Here is an 18,055-nt window from a genome sequence, read left to right as displayed (position 1 = left end):
TCTAATTTTAGAAATTGCTACAACTTTGAAGAAACAAACTGTCAACCTCCTGTCTCAGAGTCTATGGCAACCAACTGCAACATTAGATCCGAGATGATCTTCAAGACTGGTTTTGGTATCCACCGAGCAATCCTTTCGCCTTGCTTCACAAGGAAGAGGGTGAAAACCAGATTTCAGAGCACTATCATTTCCCTCCTTTTTAAGATTACATATTAAAAAGATCTCAAGAAGAAATTAAAAAAAAAAAATTCACTGCGGGTCAACTGCAAGCACCTTCTTTCCCAAACGACACAGCACATCTGTTTTTTAATTTGTTATTGCTTCTATTCCTTGAAAAGCTTGCATTTCCCATTATTTCCAGCAAATAAACAAGCAAGCCGAGGAACAAATCTAGTAGAGATTAACTCAAAACCTAACAGCACTTCAGAATCTGATACATCTCAGTCAGATAAAACAGAATGCAGAACTACACAAAGAAGGTATCTTATATGCTTAGTTGAAAGGTATGCAACTATGAACAACAAGAGCTGAAAAGGTGAAAGAAAAATCACCAGAGCTGGTCTAAAAATACCGGATTTTTATAGATTCATAGATTTCTAGGTTGGAAAAGACCTTAGAGATCATCCAGTCCAACCGTCCCTAATCCCCATTAAACCATATCAAGTAGTTCATCCACCCTTTTCTTAAACACATCCAGGGATGGGGACTCAACCACCTCCCTGGGCAGCTTATTCCAGTGGCTGACAACCCTTTCAGAGAAGAAATTCTAACATCCAACCTGAATCTCCCCTGACTAAGCTTATACCCGTTTCCTCTTGTCCTATCATCCAACACTAATGTAAAGAGCCCTTTCCCCACCTCCACCATCCCTTCTCAAGTATTTGTAGGCTGTCATCAGGTCTCCCCTCAGCCTCCTCTTCTCCAGGCTAAACAGCCCCAACTCCCTCAGCCGCTCCCCATAAGTTTCATTTTCCAGCCCCTTGACCAGTTTAGTCGCCCTTCTCTGGACCCGCTCCAGGAGCTCAATATCTCTCAAAGCGAGGGGCCCAAAACTGGACACAATATTCCAGGTGCGGCCTCACCGGTGCCGAGTACAGGGGCAGGATCCCTGCAGAGTAATAATCTGAGGTTCAGAACTATCAGCATGAAGACCGGTTGGATTCATGAATTTGCCATTTAAATTAAGAGCACCTACACATCGCTCCCATTATATGAAACTAAAACCAAAGCCACAGGATATCACAGAAGCAAAATCTCCCCAGCAACCCCAACTTTTATCAACAGTGTCTTTACCATAGTTGCTGTGCTTTGAGATGATTCTTCTTCCGTACAAACTGTCGACACAGCCAGGGAAGGCAGCCTGGATGAAGAGGATAACGTTGATGTCTCCATGCCACTGTCCTCATTGAGAGCAGAAAGACCAACCATATGGTGTCCATTCAGTTCACTAGCTTTACTCTGAGCACAGGTCTGCAAAGAGCTCAACAAAGTGCCATTGCGGAGACAGGTAGTGCTGTGGAAAGTGCTCGTGAGCTTTGATGACTTCTGATCACTCTCATCGGAGTCAAGTTTAGGAAAGGACAGGGATTTGATATTGCTCACTGAAGTGATAGGGGACAGGGACACTTTGGAAGACAAGGACATCTTTTCACAGTTTCCCAACTGCGGTAAAGTGATAAAGCCATTGGGTTTGTGAATGGGCTTGAAGTCCAACGCGGCCCTTTCTATAGATGCCAGAACTTCCTCATCTTGCAACACAGACTCAGACCCTCCTTTGGGCAAAGTATTATCTAACAGCTGGGCAACAATTGGCCCAGTAGTACCAACATGAATTTCAAGAATATTTTTTAATTCCTCCTTATCATCGATGGTTTTTAATTCCAGTTTGTCAAATGGGTCTTCTTCACATTCAAAATCAGCTGGGTTGAAGTCTGCTTTTGGACGAGGTGGACTGAGAACCTTTTGCTTCACAGAGCTGCTGTTGGCTGGCGTGGGAGTAAGAATGTTATTGTGCTGCAGGCTGGCGAGGATGGGGTTGATAGGAGGAGGCATGGCCTCAGGGCAAGGTCCCTCTGAGAACCCCATTTTGTTGCTGTCCTCTGGAGCCACTTTTGAGTTTGCTAGTGCTTCTTTTGCCTTGCGTTCGGCTTCTCTTTGCGCAGCCTGAATTTTTTTGATATCTTCAGCCCACTCAATTGTTTTCTTTTCCAGTGAGAAGTCATACTGATAGTGGGTGGAGGGGAAAGGCACAGAGGGGAAAAAAATAATATATATATAAATTATAAGGATCATAGCCACTACTTCTAACAGCAACATAAGTAACACAGAATAAAAGTTACACAAATTACCATGAACAAACATCATTATTTTTACCAGCATCTCAAGTAACCTACAGACTGGCAAAGCTACGAGACACCAGAAGTAGTTCATTTTGCCTCTAGCAGCAAACCCTGTCTATAGCCTGGATTAGAATATCGTTATTTTGCCTCCTTCCTACATTTAGTTTTGCTTTAGAGCTTCTGATCAGAGCCCAAGGTCCGTTTCACAGCCCTCCCATGACAGCAGGGAAGTCCAATGCACTACTAGATGGACAATCATACCCAGACCTGGCACCACTGAACTACCTCCTGTCTACGAGTGTCACAAGTCATTCAAGACTAGGGGAGAGTATTTTCGCATTCAAAGACCCATATGGTATTACTGAGCTCCCCCTAAAAGATCCCCAGGAACAGGACATCAGAGTTTCACACCCACTAGTTTAAGACGTAGTGGTGTTCTCACCTAGTGGGAATGGCTCACCAGCCAAAGAGGATATACCAGCTCCACCAATGACAACCACCTGCAGTAGCAGACTGTGCTGCACTTACCAGCATGATAGGATCCCACAAGCTTTTCTCATTTAATATTAGCTCCTTCAGGGCCAGGTCAGCACAGGAAGACATTTATAAGCTACTCACTACCAGTTTACTGCCACCATAGTGACTTGGTTGAGAGGACAAAATTTTGAACAGACTAAACCTACTTAAAGCTTTAAGATCTTATGGAGAATGAAAAGCCTCAAATGCTCTTCAAATAACCACAAAACATTCAGAGAACATAGCCTACAAGCTAAGTCCAAGGTGTAACCTACCTGTGACTCACCAGAAGTCATAAGATACCTTTGCCAGGATATTGGCACATAACTAAACAGGTGTGTTCTTGCCATGGGACTGCTAGCTCATAAAAATTCCTGGCTCTAAAGACCAACAAGCCAGCAAAGCTTGCTAGGCCTCTACTAGGACTCGCTATGTGTTGTGTCACATCCCATCGTATAGTGGTGTCATGGTTTGATATGGGGGTGGAGGTTCTGGTGGCGGAAGCTGCCCACCAGATCGGACTCCCATCCCCCTTGAGGCTTAAGCCAATTGGCGCCTTTGCGAATTGCCCTATTTACGTTTGGACAAAGGAATCGGAAAGGTGTGCCTTAGCCCAGGAGCGAGGAGAAGGGAGAAGGGGCACTGCTCCTGCTTCCCAGCGCCTGGCTGGGCAGCTGCCCAGGCCGGGCTGGTGCCACCCACTGAGGATGGCGGCAGCAGGGCCGCTTGGGGAACTCTGTGAGAGCTCCGCTCCCGGGGTGCCCACCAGGCTGAGTTCACCCAGAGGGGACTGAGATCTGAGAGAAACTGCCACACAGACACCAGGTCAGTAAAGACGGAACGGGACAAGATGTGCCGGAGCTGAGTTTCCCTTGCAAGTAGTGGTGAGACGGCAAGTGGCCCCCTTGCAGTCACAGCGTCCTGGGGGAGCAGAGACCCACTCGCAGCCCATGGAAAACCCACGTCGGAGAAGAGATGCCTGAGGCTGAGGATGGTACGCATCTAGAGTCTGTGGGATGACCCCCGTCAGTGGGGAGGTGTTTTGTTTAGAGGAGATGCCTGAGCCCAAGGACAGTTGTGAAGCATGGGCACAGGCAGAGATGCATTTAGAGCCTATATGACGACCCACGCCAGAGCAAGTGGCAACGACTCTCTAAGAATCCAAGACTGTGATAAAGCCCACACCGAAGCAATCCGTTGGGGAAGGATTGTATCCTGCGGGTAGGACTCTCTCTGGAGAAGTCTCTGGATTGACCCCTGATTCCTCAGGGGTCAGTACTGGGACCAGTGCTATTTAACGTCTTTGTTGGAGACATGGACAGTGGGATCAAGTGCACCCTCAACAAGTTTGCAGATGACACCAAGCTGTGTGGTGTTGTGGACACGCTGGAGGGAAGGGATGCCATCCAGAGGGACCTTGAGAGGCTGGAGAGGTGGGCCTGTGAGAACCTCATGAAGTTCAACAAGGCCAAGTGCAAGGTCCTGCACGTGGGTCAGGGCAATGCCAAGCACAAGTCCAGGCTGGGCGGAGAATGGATTGAGAGCAGCCCTGAGGAAAAGGACTTGGGAGTTCTGGTGGATGAGAAGCTCAACATGAGCCGCCAACGTGTGCTGACAGCCCAGAAAGCAAATCGTATCCTGGGCTGCATCCAAAGCAGTGTGGCCAGCAGGTCAAGGGAAGTGATTCTGCCCCTCTGCTCTGCTCTCGTGAGACCCCACCTGGAATACTGTGTTCAACTCTGGAGTCCCCAACACAAGAAGGACATGGAGCTACAGGAGCAAGTCCAGAGGAGGGCCATGAAGATGATTCGAGGGCTGGAGCACCTCTGCTATGAAGACAGGCTGAGAGAGTTGGGGCTGTTCAGCCTGGAGAAGAGAAGGCTCCAGGGTGATCTTATAGCAGCCTTCCAGTACTTAAAGGGGGCCTACAGGAAAACTGGAGAGGGACTTTTTACAAGGGCATGTAGTGATAGGACAATGGGCAATGGCTTTAAACTGAAAGAGGGGAGATTTCGATTAGATATAAGGAAGAAATTTTTTACATTGAGGGTGGTGAGGCACTGGAACAGGTTGCCCAGAGAAGCTGTGGATGTCCCATCCCTGGAAGTGTTCAAGGCCAGGTTAGATGAGGCTTTGGGCAACCTAGTGCAGTGGAGGATTTCTCTGCCCATGGCAGGGGGGTTGGAACTAGATGATCTTTAAGGTCTCTTCCAACCTAAACCATTCTATGATTCTATGATTTTCCTCGCGAGTAGGGGATCCACTGGAGCAAGGGAAAAACGATGTAAGGACTCCTCCTCCTTTAAGAGAGGAGCAGCAGTAACAACATGGGATGAACTGACCTGCACTCCCCCATTCCCTGCCCCCCTGGGGGGAGGAGTTAGAGCCGGGAAGAAAAGGAAAGAGGGGTGGGGAGCTGTTGTTTTTAAGATCTGGCCTCGTTTTCTTTTTATCCTTTTAAGTAACTGGTTTTGCCTGTCTTTATTCTTTTAAGTAACTGTTAATAAATTGGTTTGCTTTAAGAAAGCCGAGTCTGTTTTGCCCGGGACCATGGTCGGTGGGTGCTCCCTCTGTTCTTGTCTTGACCCTCAGTCCTTTTATTATATTTTTCTCCTCTCCACTTTACTGGAGGAGCGGCTGTGTGGAGTTTAGTTGCTGGATCGGCCTAAACCCACAACAAGTGGGCTCCAGGGAGATCCTGGAGACCAGTTGTCTAAAGCATACAACAGTTTTCCCTTCCCTTAGCTCTGAAGTTAAATTGCACTGCAAGATACATGGTCTGTATAGGCGCATCACATTATGCAAGGCATTGCAGTCCAATCAGGCAGACTATACATGAGCCTCAGCCTGGCAGGAAAATGGAGACATAGCACAACGAAGCCAGCAATAGGACATCAGAGTCTCCTTTACCTCTCCCACACCAGCTTAACTGGGCGGAAATACGTGTATTAGGACAACAAGGTAATCATTTAATGTTTATAATGAAAAAAGCATAATGTAGCATAATAAGGTAATACACAGAGCAGGAAAAAAAAGCAGCAATCTGTCACAGCTGAAGTGAAAATAATTATCAATTGGGACTGATCAAGGAAAACCATGGAACCAAATGACAAAACATATTTCGACTAGATTTCCTGTATCACAACCTGCATATGGAGATTAGATTTTCAACAGGAACACTAAAGCAATTGATTTTATGCTACCACGAGTTCATGGTAATAGAAACATGCTCCTCAAAGACCTGGAAGCCACTGTATCAAGCTGTAACCTGTTTGCCCTACAGCTGAAAAAGAACTGCTACTCAGAACTGCACGGAAAACAAGAACTGGAAATTTATTTCTTAATCACGCTATGTGAGAACCCATAAAATATGGTAATAGAAACACTTGCTACCCTCAAACAAGATTCTGAAGCATGCCACAGCACGGGCGTATCAATTCACACAATTTTCCTTTTAAAAACGCTACTCAAATTTAGTCAGGGTAACATTTAGACCTGTAACCATGACACAAAAGCACTGTGCTCTTTTGAAGTAGGTACACTAAAATAAATGCTGTTTGGCTTTTTAAAGTGGTAAGAAGTAGGAACTTTTTGCATGGCCTATCATATTTTTATCTCTGTATACACTCTAACAGATCTTCTGCAACTACTGCCCAGCATACGAAATGACACTACAGGACTGACAAGACTTAACATTTGAACACTGAGACGACTTGCAATTTACAGCACCACATGCTGAGGACCAGGGGTGAGGGGAAAGAGAGCAGAAAGGCAAAACACATCACTTACCTGGGCTTCTCTGACAAGCTGGGAAGAATCAGGCAAGCAGAAACCAATGGGTAATCCAACCTTTGCTGGGGTTTTGAATTTGTCTCCTATCTTAAATGGGACATCATCAAGATAACTGAAGGGCCCTAAGATCAAAAGCAAGAAAAAAAAAGCCAAACTTATGAAAACTGTATTAAAAAAACAAACCTATGAACTTCATGTATTCAATTAAGACTCACTTTTCTGTATTTGGGAGCTATTTTATCTCTGCTGCCCTGACTACACCAGGCAACTCAATACAAAAGAACTTGCTTGATCAGAAACACATTGAATCTATTTGGACTTCACTGCCTCAGCTTTGGTTTTGGGTTTTGTGGGGATTTTGTTTGTCTGTTTGTTTTTTAAGTTCTAGCCCATAACTATTTAAAAAACAACAACACACCACCACAAAAAAAACCCCACCAAACTCACAACATAAAAATCCAAGAACTGAACAGACTTTGAAGTCAATATACTCAACATCTTAGCTTCCCTTGTGACAAGACTATGCCTACACAACCAGAAGCTGAGCTCTCCTGAACACTGTATTCTGTTATGTCTCTACAAAAGACCCACCACTTTGTCACATTCAAAACAGGCTTTAAAATGACCCAGCTTTAGAGAAGCTAAGATAAACTAAAATCCAGGTTTTGCCATACAAGTAGGAAGTAACATCTGGACAGAAGTAGTTACAAGGGCAAAGTGGCCCCAAGTGTAGGCACTCCACTTTAACCAAAATACAGTGAAATAGCTCAAGACTATTTAGCATAGCAATTCTGACTTTTGAAACAAGGTAATCTAACCTAATTAGCTGCCTGATTTGTGATCACTCCAGCGAGAAGTCTCAGACTTATTTCATGGTCCTCCATCTGTCCTTTATATCACTTACATGTAGTCTTTAAAAAGTGGTTTAGGATTAAACTCTTCCTTCAGGCATCCTGCAAAACTTGTGAGGCAGAATCACTTACAGCTCAACCACCTCCAAGAAGCCAGACTGTAAGTCTGTCTTCTTTGAGCTGCTGAGAAGAACTATTAGAAAATCCACAATATAAATTGCACTCAGTTTCTCAACTAACTGAAAGGGTCTCTTATCTAAGTAGTCTAAGCTTTTTAAATTACAGGCAAGGTTTCTGCCTATGTGTAACAATCTTAAGTGTTCCTCTAGCACTCATTTCTAACCTCACTTTGAGTGTTACAGATCCAAAAAGACATCACTCGCAACATCTAAGATGGTATTCAGTGACTAACCTCTTGCTCACTGAGCTGTGACTTGCCATTTTTATATGACCCATTTTCATACTCAGACGACAGCTTAAACACTGTTTGTGTTCCTTCACTGTTGACTCATCTACAAGGCAGCTATCGGCTCCAGAAAGACACACAGCATTTGAAAACTGGAACATCCTGTTAACTTGGAGTTAAATGTTTACGTGCTGTCATCACTTGAGCTCTCACACTATGGACTGCACGTCATGTTAGGACACAGATGGTATTTCCTCTGCTGGACAACCTACATCCCACCTGCACCACCAGCACAAAAAAAAATACTGCAGGCAGAATATAGTAATGTTTTGACTGATCGTTTCTGAGAAGCACACATTCAAGCATTACACAGCACAGCATCCAGATGGCCCCTCGCTGGCCACCACCACCACTATTTGCTACACAGCATCCGAATAGTATTGGAGCTGGCAATTGGAGAACCTGGCTATGCCAAAGCATTTGCTTATGCAGCAACAGCAACCATGGCCGCCTTTGCGCTGAGAGCGGTAAATCATGGCCAGGCCAGAGACAAGCAGATCTCCCGGCTGCTGAGAGGCTAGCGTGACTGCCGCTACTATGCCCTGCTCAGTCCCACTGGCACAAGTCCTGCTCTAAGCAGGATGATCCAAGCGAAGCAGGATTACCTCTCTGCACCGATCTCACAGCCCAAATTGCTCAGTGTGCAAACACGTCTTATTAGATCTATTGACACAGTAAGTGGTAGACACTTCCCCTTGCGCAGCTGCCACCTTTGCCTGAAACAGGTGCCAGCCATAGAGTATAAGCACAGATTGTGGCATTTACACAGCAAGACTCTGTTTTGCTGCAGTAAATTAAAAAAAAAACAACAGTAAACACACCTAGACTAGATAGGCTGCACTGACAGCAGCTAAACTAAGGAATAAAATAAAAATAATAGTTTCTCGCCAGTATACTATTTTTTTTTTAATAACAACCACTGCTATAACCTCATCTGGAATATAACTGCGACAAAACCTGCAAGCACACGCTCAGAAACACACCAAGTGTTTTATGACATTTGACGGTAAAAAGTCTTTCTGAAGCAAAAAGCTGATGCACATGGTATTCACTTTGTTCCAGCCCAATCAAAACAGTACTAGTCTAGTGAAGTTACAATCTGATCCAGATGATCCAGAAAGCCAAGAATTATTTTCTTTTTGTACATGATGACCCTTCTGCCTGAACACACTGATGGGTAGGGTCGCAAATTGTTCTAAACAACAAATGCTAAAGCAATAAGGAAAACGAAAACCTACATTTAGAAAGTATTATGCAAGCCACTGTTTCAATAGCCACATGTTCTAGTAGTCACTTGTGTAGGCCATGTAAGGACATTGTACTTACAGGGGGCCTACAGGAAAGCTGGAGAGGGACTTTTTACAAGGGTATATAGTGATAGAACAAGGGGCAATGGCTTTAAACTGAAAGAGGGGAGATTTAGATTGCAGATAAGGAAGAAATTTTTCACTTTGAGAGTGGTGAGGCACTGGAACAGGTTGCCCAGAGAAGCTGTGGATGCCCCATTCCTGGAAGTGTTCAAGGCCAGGTTGGATGGGGCTTTGAGCAACCTGGTGTAGTGGAGGGTGTCCCTGCCCATGGCAGGGGGGTTGGAACTAGATGATCTTTGAGGTCCCTTCCAACCCTAACCATTCTATGATTCTATGTGCAAGTGAAGCAATTAAAGGTTATTTTGAGCTGTTATTTAATGTAGCTGTTAGCCACTTCATCCTTCTAACAGTTAAAAGCATACTGAGGAAGTTCTGAGAACAGCCCCAGCAAAACCGTGCCTGTTAGTCTCATCTCTGACACTGCATATTACATGGTATTCCCAGCCCAAGGAACTACTACGAATAAGATTACTCTCCACTTGAGCGTACTGTGGAAATCACTGGTCAACTCATAGAAGCGTCTTCCAGGTTGGTAGCAAAATGGAAACATTTCTGATAAAACCAGTGACTGGTTATGAACAGGGAACAGTTTTGAAACCAAGCGGAATTTAGTTTTTGTGATCACACAAACCATACGTGCGTAATTCTCAGAAATTGAAGTTAAAAGCTTTTAAGTTGTATAATGACAGTGACAATACAACAGCAATATTAGTGTGCTGCACTCGGTATAACCCCTGCCTTTTGTGCAACAGATGAGAGCTACATTTCTAGGCACCACTAATCACTAGAACTTAAGCTTTAACTTACAGTTATTCAACTGACAGAAGAGCATTTGAAGTTACATGCTTAGGCACAGTTAAAAGGTGTATGCTAAGAATACCCTTCAAGACAGAAAAAGGGCTCCTTTCTCTTCACCCTTATTTTCTGTTCCCATCTCCATTGACACATGGTCTGGAGCAACGTACTCTAGGTGGCTCTGCTTGAGCTGGGAGTTTTGATATGATGATGTCCAGAGGTGCCTTCCAACCTCAACCATTCTGTGACTCAGCAACAGTCCTCTAAGCTCCAATAAACAGCTAAACAATAAGCACAAGAGATGCAACAACTATGTTGACCAATTTAATCAGACTGCCAGAGACATTGAGCTGAAGATAGCTGTTGAGCTAGATACTTTACAGTAAGCCAAAATTCACTTGGTGGCATTAATTCTTAACAAGTCCAGAGAAAACTGAAACACTCACTCTGATGATTTCTTAAGACATAAGCAACCAAGGAAGTTGCTCCGCTACTCAGAAACAGTACTGTGACAGTGTCGTTGGTATCATTAGGAACAGAGGGTACATAAAAGAGTACAGAAGTTAACCAGCCAGCTTACAGCACCATTTGTTTTGATCTTGTTATTTCAGAGCATGTTCCACCACGCTGTACTGTTTTGAGAAATATTTAAGACAGGTTGAATTCTAGCTCTGAGCAGTTTCTTTGCTAGTCTGGTTTAGGAAGCAGAAAAGTGAAACAAAGACTCAGAAGACAAGCAGTAGAGTGTTCACAGAGACTACGCACAGATAACAACTGCTGAAGAGCTGGCAGCTATCTAATAAATTAATTGTCTTGAAGCAAGATCACTGGGCCACAGCAAAGGAAATAATCTAAAAATTAAGTTTTGATAAGCCATTTTATTCATCCTTAACTATATATTTCAGTGCGGCACTTCTTATTCTGTACTTCAGCTCTACACTTGCAAGCCTGAATAAAAAGCTCAAGGAAAAATGGAATTCCCCACAACTTTTATCTGAAAGATTATCCAGGAAAACAAAGGCTAAGTTTCTACAGGTAGAAGTTTCTATAGCATGAAAAATCATGTTAGCAATTTCACATGAACCTACCAGTACTGCCTTGAATGATTACTGATTTGAAGAAGCTACATTATGTACAACAAACTGAACTTTAATGTTGCACAGAAACATTAATCCTTCCAAATTGCACCCTGTTCTCTAAAAGATAAGCACATATAAAGGCAAGCAATTTATTATACCAATCATCTGTATGATACTACACATCTCAAATGTAGAAGAAAACACCATCTTCTTCACTTTGCCTAACTGAACTGCTGAGCCAGATTAGTACAGTTTAGGAAAAAAAAGAATCACTGCTGAGCAAAAAGCAGGTGTGGCTCAAAGATATATTAAAAGCTTCATTTTCAACACAACTTCTCGCTTGACTTCCACAGAAAGGAGCTACAGGTCTAGTGTCCACTTCAGCAAACATTAGTATCAGAACTGCAGTTCAGCTTTGATCAAATTTTGAAGGGGGAAGTGGGGAAGGGGAAGGTATTATTCCATCATGAAGAAGCAGGGAACAGTCACAGGCTGCATGTCAGTTTAACACAGAACAGCCATAGTATCAGCAGGCAACTATGCACAAAGGAAGCCAAGGCACTTCATTCCTAAAAAAAACCTACTCAGAGGCTAAACAGATCAGTCTCTATGGACTGACTAGGCTGTGACATTAGTCAGCAGCAGTAATAAGTAGGATTCACTCCGTTAAAAAGACAAGGATGCCAAGTTTCACTTACCATGAGAGTCGGATCCCAACTTCTTAGAAGCCATTTAGAACCTGAAAAACATTTTAAAACAGCTTTAACAACTTTATACATGTAGCACAGCATAAGTCTACACAGTTCTACAGAGTCTTATCTCTAGATCGTAGGTCATATTGGAGACACTTGCTGTTTATCCTGTTCCCAAGACAGACATGCAATCTTATTTCATAGCTCTGAGTACTGACTGAGCAGATAAATAACTTAGTCCAGCGTCTGACAACCTAAATGGCAAAATGAAGAAAGAAAAAAAAAAAAACAAAACAGCCAAGAGGCAGCCAGGCTGATAGGAAGGCAGAGAGTTGCAGATCACAGTGCTCATGGAGCAGACCCTGCCTCCTTTGGCATTAAGAATAGTCCTTCCTACTGGAAATACCACACTGATCCTCTTCAGTTTAATCCCTGCTGCTCTAAAAAGGGATACTATGATATTGGGTAGGCAGTCAGTTAGCCAGCATGGCACTGGCAGACACACTGGGTAATGCACAGATAACAATAATGTACAATAAATGGTACCATTAGGACGATATTTTCAGAGACACACAAGAAAACAATGCTAACAATAGTCCTCATCCACTGCCCACAGAATTACTGACAACTTTTTAAATTTGGATGCAAATCGTGTGAGGCTAGGATGTTAGACACACAAACGCGTACCTAGCTTTTAACAGAGAGCAGACCTGTCCTGAGAAAAGTTGTTTAAGATAGAATTAGCTGTCTAATTAATCATCAGCCAAAACCTGCTCCAGGTTGCTTACGGTGCGTTCAAGAATATAACTGGATCTTTTGATAGCTTAGAAGTCCATCACATGATTCATCTCAAGACACCACAGTATAATTCTTCGAATAACTGAATTCTACAGTCCTCCTTTGACATTATATATTCCAGTTGCCCTTTGTTCCTGAGGTCCTCCAGCTCATAGACTGAAATGCCCAACAAAAACACGAAGTTAGCCGGTACATCCTCACCAGCAGCAGACTGCACCCAAAGCACAACTTGGAGCAGATCTAACACTCACCTCCATCATTCCTCAGTCAACGTCTGACTCTGAGCCTCACCATTTCCATTGCAGATTCCAACTGCAAATGTCTCATAAGGTGAGGATTACACAGATGGCTTAGCTATTCCTCCCGGCAGCTGCTGATATGACTGGAGTCAGGAAGAGCCAGTTTCAAGCCCTTTAAGAAAGTACCTTGTGCTGTGCAAAGGTACCTTTCAACATTACGCTGCTGACAACACCAAGCTGTGTGGTGTTGTGGACACGCTGGAGGGAAGGGATGCCATCCAGAGGGACCTTGAGAGGCTGGAGAGGTGGGCCTGTGAGAACCTCATGAAGTTCAACAAGGCCAAGTGCAAGGTCCTGCACGTGGGTTGGGGCAATCTCAAGCACAAGTAGAGGCTGGGCAGAGAATGGATTGAGAGCAGCCCTGAGGAAAAGGACTTGGGAGTGCTGGTGGATGAGAAGCTCAACATGAGCTGGCAATGTGCACTGGCAGCCCAGAAAGCCAAACATACCCTGGGCTGCATCCAAAGAAGCGTGGCTAGCAGGTTGACGGAGGTGATTCTGCCCCTCTGCTCTGCTCTTGTGAGACCTCACCTGGAATCCTGCGTTCAGCTCTAGAGTCCCCAACACAAGAAGGACATGGAGCTGTTGGAGCGGGTCCAGAAGAGGGCCACGAAGATGATCAGAGGGCTGGAGCACCTCTGCTATGAAGACAGGCTGAGAGAGTTGGGGCTGTTCAGCCTGGAGAAGAGAAGGCTCCAGGGTGATCTTATAGCAGCTTTCCAGTACTTAAAGGGGCCTACAGGAAAGCTGGAGAGGGACTTTTTACAAGGGCATGTAGTGATAGGACAAGGGGCAATGGCTTTAAACTGAAAGAGGGTATGTGTAGATTAGCTATAAGGAGGAAATTCTTTCCTCTGATGGTGGGGAGAACCTGGAACAGGTTGCCCAGAGAACTTGTGGGTGCCCCATCCCTGGAAGTGTCCAAGGTCAGGCTGGATGAGGCTTTGAGCAATCTGATCTAGTGGAAGGTGTCCCTGCCCACAGCAGGGGGACTGGAACGATATGATCTTTAAGGTCCCTTCCAACCCAAACCATTCTATGATTCTGACAAAGAAGATCTTGGAGAAGCTAAAGGGAGTGTGCAGAGGCCTAGTTCAGCTCCAGTGTAATAGTGGTGGACAACAGGCAGCCATAGTACAAGGTTGCACGTGGTGCCTTACAGTCTCCGGTGACATGGGGAGGACTGGTGAGGTATGTGAAGGCTGTATTATTTCACAAGTGGCCTGGGTTTTCCAATAATAACAAATCAAGTTCTCGTTTTAATCGCTACTCTCACAAAGAACTAGCAATGTAGCAGCTTGCCTGACAGTGTGGTCTGGGTCTGAAAGGTGCAGCCTATTTCATGTGCTGTCGTCTGCAGTCTGGTCTCTTCCTCTGTGGCAGTGGGACCAGTTAGGCCCATCCAGCTCTAGTAGTTGACATGCAACTGTACCAGTTGATCATAATTATAGCTTTACCTTCAGCCACATTCCTGAAATGACAGGCTCAGCACTGTTTCACCTACTTTTTTTTCATCTTGAAGCTGCAATGTATTGTTGGCTTCTGAGCAGCAGTTGCTCGCTAGTGCCAGAACCAGTTCTCCAGCTTAGTGGAGTGGCTTTGGACATAATACCACTGTTGAGAGAGATGCAGAGATGTTCGAAGAACCTGACAAACTTAAAGGCTCTCGAACCTGATCTTCTCCTACAGTGGACGATTCTTCATTCTCCCAGTCCCTGCCTTTGCCTTCTGTGACTTGGGCTGTGCAGCTGGAGCACTTGCCAGTGAAGACTGAGGCAAAGAAATCTTTGAGTACCTCAGCCTTCTCCATATCCTGGATAACCAGGTCTCTTCCTTCTTTCCGGAGAGGGCCCACGTTTTCCCTAGTCTTCCTCTTACCAACATACCTATAGACGTTTTTCTTGTTACTCTTGATGTCCTCAGCCAGATTTAATTCTGTCAGGGCTTTAGCCTTCCTAACCTGATCCCCGGTGGCTCAGATGATTTCTCTATATTCCTCCCAAGCTACCTGTCCTTGCGTCCACTCTCTCTAGGCTTCCCTTTTGTGCTTGAGTTTTCCAGGAGCTCCCTGTTCATCCATGCAGGCCTCTTGGTGTTTCTGTCTCACTTCCTCTTTGTTGGGATGCATCTCTCCTGAGCATGGAGGAGGTGATCCTTGAATATTAACCAGCTTTCTTGGGCCCCTCTTCCCTCAGGGCTTCATCCCACTGCACTCTACCAAGCAGACCCCTGATGAGGCCAAAGTCTGCTCTCCTGAAGACCAGGGTAGGGACCTTGCTGGGTGCTCTCCTTGCCGCTGTGAGGATCTTGAACTCCACCATTTCACATTCACTGCAGCCAAGGCTGCCCTTGAGCTTCACATTCCCCGACCTGCCCCTCCTTGTTGGTGAGAACAAGGTCCAGCATAGCACCTCTCCTCGTTAGTTGCTCTACACTTGGAGAAGGAAGTTATCATCAATGCATTCCAGGAACCTCCCAGATTGCCTATGCCCTGCTGTGTTGTCCCTCCAACAGATATCAGAGTGGCTGAAGTCCCCCATGCAGACCAGGGCGTGTGAGCATGAGGCTGCTCCTATCAGTCTATAGAGGGCCTCATTCATTTGGTCTTCCTGGTCGGGTGGACCCCCACTCTAACGTCACCTGTCCCTGGCCTCCCTTTAATCCTGACCCATAAGCTATCTGTCACCTCCTCATCCATCCCCAGGTGGAGCTCCATGCACTCCAGCTGGAGAGAGACATAGAGGACGTGACACCTCATCCTTGTCTCCCCTGCCTGTCCTTCCCAAAGAGCCTGTATGCTTCTATTCCAACACTTCTGTCGGTAGGAGCCATGCCACTAAGTCTCCGTGATGCCAATGAGATCGTAGCCCTGCAGGCGTGCACACATCTCTAACTCCTCTTCTTTATTCCCAGTGCTACCTGCATTTGCACAGACGCATTTAAGCTGGGTCTCCAATGAAGCTGACTCAGTGGTTGGAGTGGCTGGAATTCCCTTCTGCTGCTCTTAAAGTGCTCTCAGCTTGCTCTTCTAGGTACTATCTCAGAATAAAAGCAGTCCTTTTCTGTAAGATTTTAATACTTCCGATGAGAGGAAGTAACCTGCTCATTTTGGCAACTCAACTGAAAAGGAAGTTTTCTCAATGCAGCACCAGTTATCTACAGGCAAAACGGTTTATGCTAATTCATTTACCAGAAGCAGCTTACTCCAGACTGTACTTACATAAAGGACATTGGAAAGAAAATTCAAAGAGATCAGCTTTTAGAATGATAATTTATATTCCCTCTCCAGCAGGCCGTTGTAAGAACACGCTAAATTTACTGCCTCACACACACTGACCTTAGGTGCCCCAGCACTAAGTTACCATGACACTCCCAATTTGCTCCAGGACATTAGTAGCAATGCGTACAAATCCCGCAAAACCAAAGATCTGCACATCTAGCATCCAGGGAGTTTTGCCGTAGTGTATCAAACTGCAGTTGCATAAAGTCTTGGATGTGCACTCAGTGTCACAATATCTCACATAAGCAGTAAGTATCTTGCCATTGCTGGCAATCCTGCAGTAAAATCCTAGTGCAGACCAGGCACTTGCATTAACTTCAAGGTGCAATGGGAATAACTTTTTGCTCTGCTGTACGTAACACCGTACTTTATCTACAGGAGGCATATGAAGAGCAACCTAATGATGAAATGGACCATTTCCTGAAAGTCACACCTTAGATTCAGGTAGCATTTGAGCTTATAGCATACTAGCTCTGACACAACGTGAGCGTGCACTTACAAAGGTATCATTAGTGCAGAAGGCACTGTCAGAGTTGCCAAGCACTGTACACAGTAGCACTAGAACAGGCTGCCAGCCGCGTTGTGTTACGCTCTTTTCCAAAGGGGGTTTGATTAAAATGGTATCTTCTGACTAATCAAATTTAATAGGCTATTCAGGGACCACTGTTACAAGTGTCTTGCCGTTGCTCTGTCCTGTTGGCTGGAAAAAAAAAAATATTTGCAGCCAGTTAGAAGGTTACTGATTGCTACTGTGTTGCTGGGCCTGAACTGTACTTGCTTAGTCAAAGCCCTTACACCATGCAGTAAAGGTATCCTTACCTTTGTCACCACTCTTTTGGAAATTTAAAGGCCTTGCTCCCAAAGCCTTACTCCAAACCAGGTAACGGATGACTGCTGCCCTACCACGATTGCCTTCGATCTTCAGACTCCAGAAGAGATGCTGAAGGGCATCTGTGGGGATGGCACACTGGGGGCACAAATTGTGCTTTACTGCACGTTTTAAATTGACAAAGAACGTGCTCCACTGCATGTAAAGTTTTTCAAAACTTTCTCTGGGCTAGAGAAACAACTTAGTCGCACAGTAGTAGAAGGTTTTCTTAGTCACCTATCAGCTCTCTTCTGTAAATGTAGACCTCCTTATCCCCATCCCCTCACTCTCAGTTCTGCCAAACCCTCTGAAGAGAAGCTCAGGGCTACAAGTGCCTAGAAGTTATAAGCAACTTTAACATCAGCAGTCACTGAAGCAACCTGATGTGAGTTCTTCCCTTCTTGTTTGCTTGTTCATTTTTCACTTAATAACTGTCATGGTTTGATGTGGCGGGGGGGTGGTTCTGGTGGTAGGAGAGGGGTTTTGGTCCCTGTGACCTCCCCGGTTTTGGAACCGGGTTAGGCTGAGTTCTGGCCACCAGATCAGACTGCCATCCCGCTCGGGGTTGAGCCAATAGGGCGCCTCTGCGAATTGCCCTATTTAAGTCAGGACAAAGGAACCGAAAAAGGTGCTTCGCCCAGGATCGAGCAGAGAAGGGAGGAGGGCACTGCCCCCGCTCCCTGGCTCCCGGCCGGGTGGCTGCCTGCGTCGGGCCGGCGCCGCCCACGGAGGATGGCGGCGGTGGAGCCAGCTGGGGAACTCGGGGGCACCCCACTCCCAGAGTGCCCACTGGGCTGAGTTCACCTGGAGAGGACTGAGATCTGAGAGAAACAGCTGCATCGACAGCAGGTCAGTGAGGATGGAGCGGGAGGAGGTGTGCCGGAGCCGAGTTTCCCCTGCGGCTGATGGT

The 18,055-nt window shown here is 45.4% G+C and overlaps 1 protein-coding gene across 2 annotated transcripts in view; it reads right to left on the bottom strand.

Moving 5' to 3' along the window:
• The window catches only part of UBAP1 (ubiquitin associated protein 1), a 47,083-nt gene that overhangs the window by 11,431 nt on the left and 17,597 nt on the right, over window positions 1-18,055 (bottom strand). For both annotated transcript variants that reach the window (XM_086629182.1, XM_086629183.1), the window contains exons 2-4: window positions 11,907-11,947; window positions 6,645-6,769; window positions 1,294-2,223 (exon numbers count right to left, since the gene is read on the bottom strand). In XM_086629182.1, coding sequence (XP_086485308.1) covers window positions 1,294-2,223; window positions 6,645-6,769; window positions 11,907-11,940 — 1,089 coding nt within the window. In that variant the 5' untranslated portion in view covers window positions 11,941-11,947. The remainder of the gene's footprint in view (window positions 1-1,293; window positions 2,224-6,644; window positions 6,770-11,906; window positions 11,948-18,055) is intronic.

This window comes from Tauraco erythrolophus, chromosome Z, assembly GCF_009769465.1.
Source record: "Tauraco erythrolophus isolate bTauEry1 chromosome Z, bTauEry1.pri, whole genome shotgun sequence".
Lineage (NCBI taxonomy): Eukaryota > Metazoa > Chordata > Aves > Musophagiformes > Musophagidae > Tauraco > Tauraco erythrolophus.
Note: the sequence above shows the minus strand (reverse complement) of the source record. Positions and strands in the feature narration are given on the sequence as shown.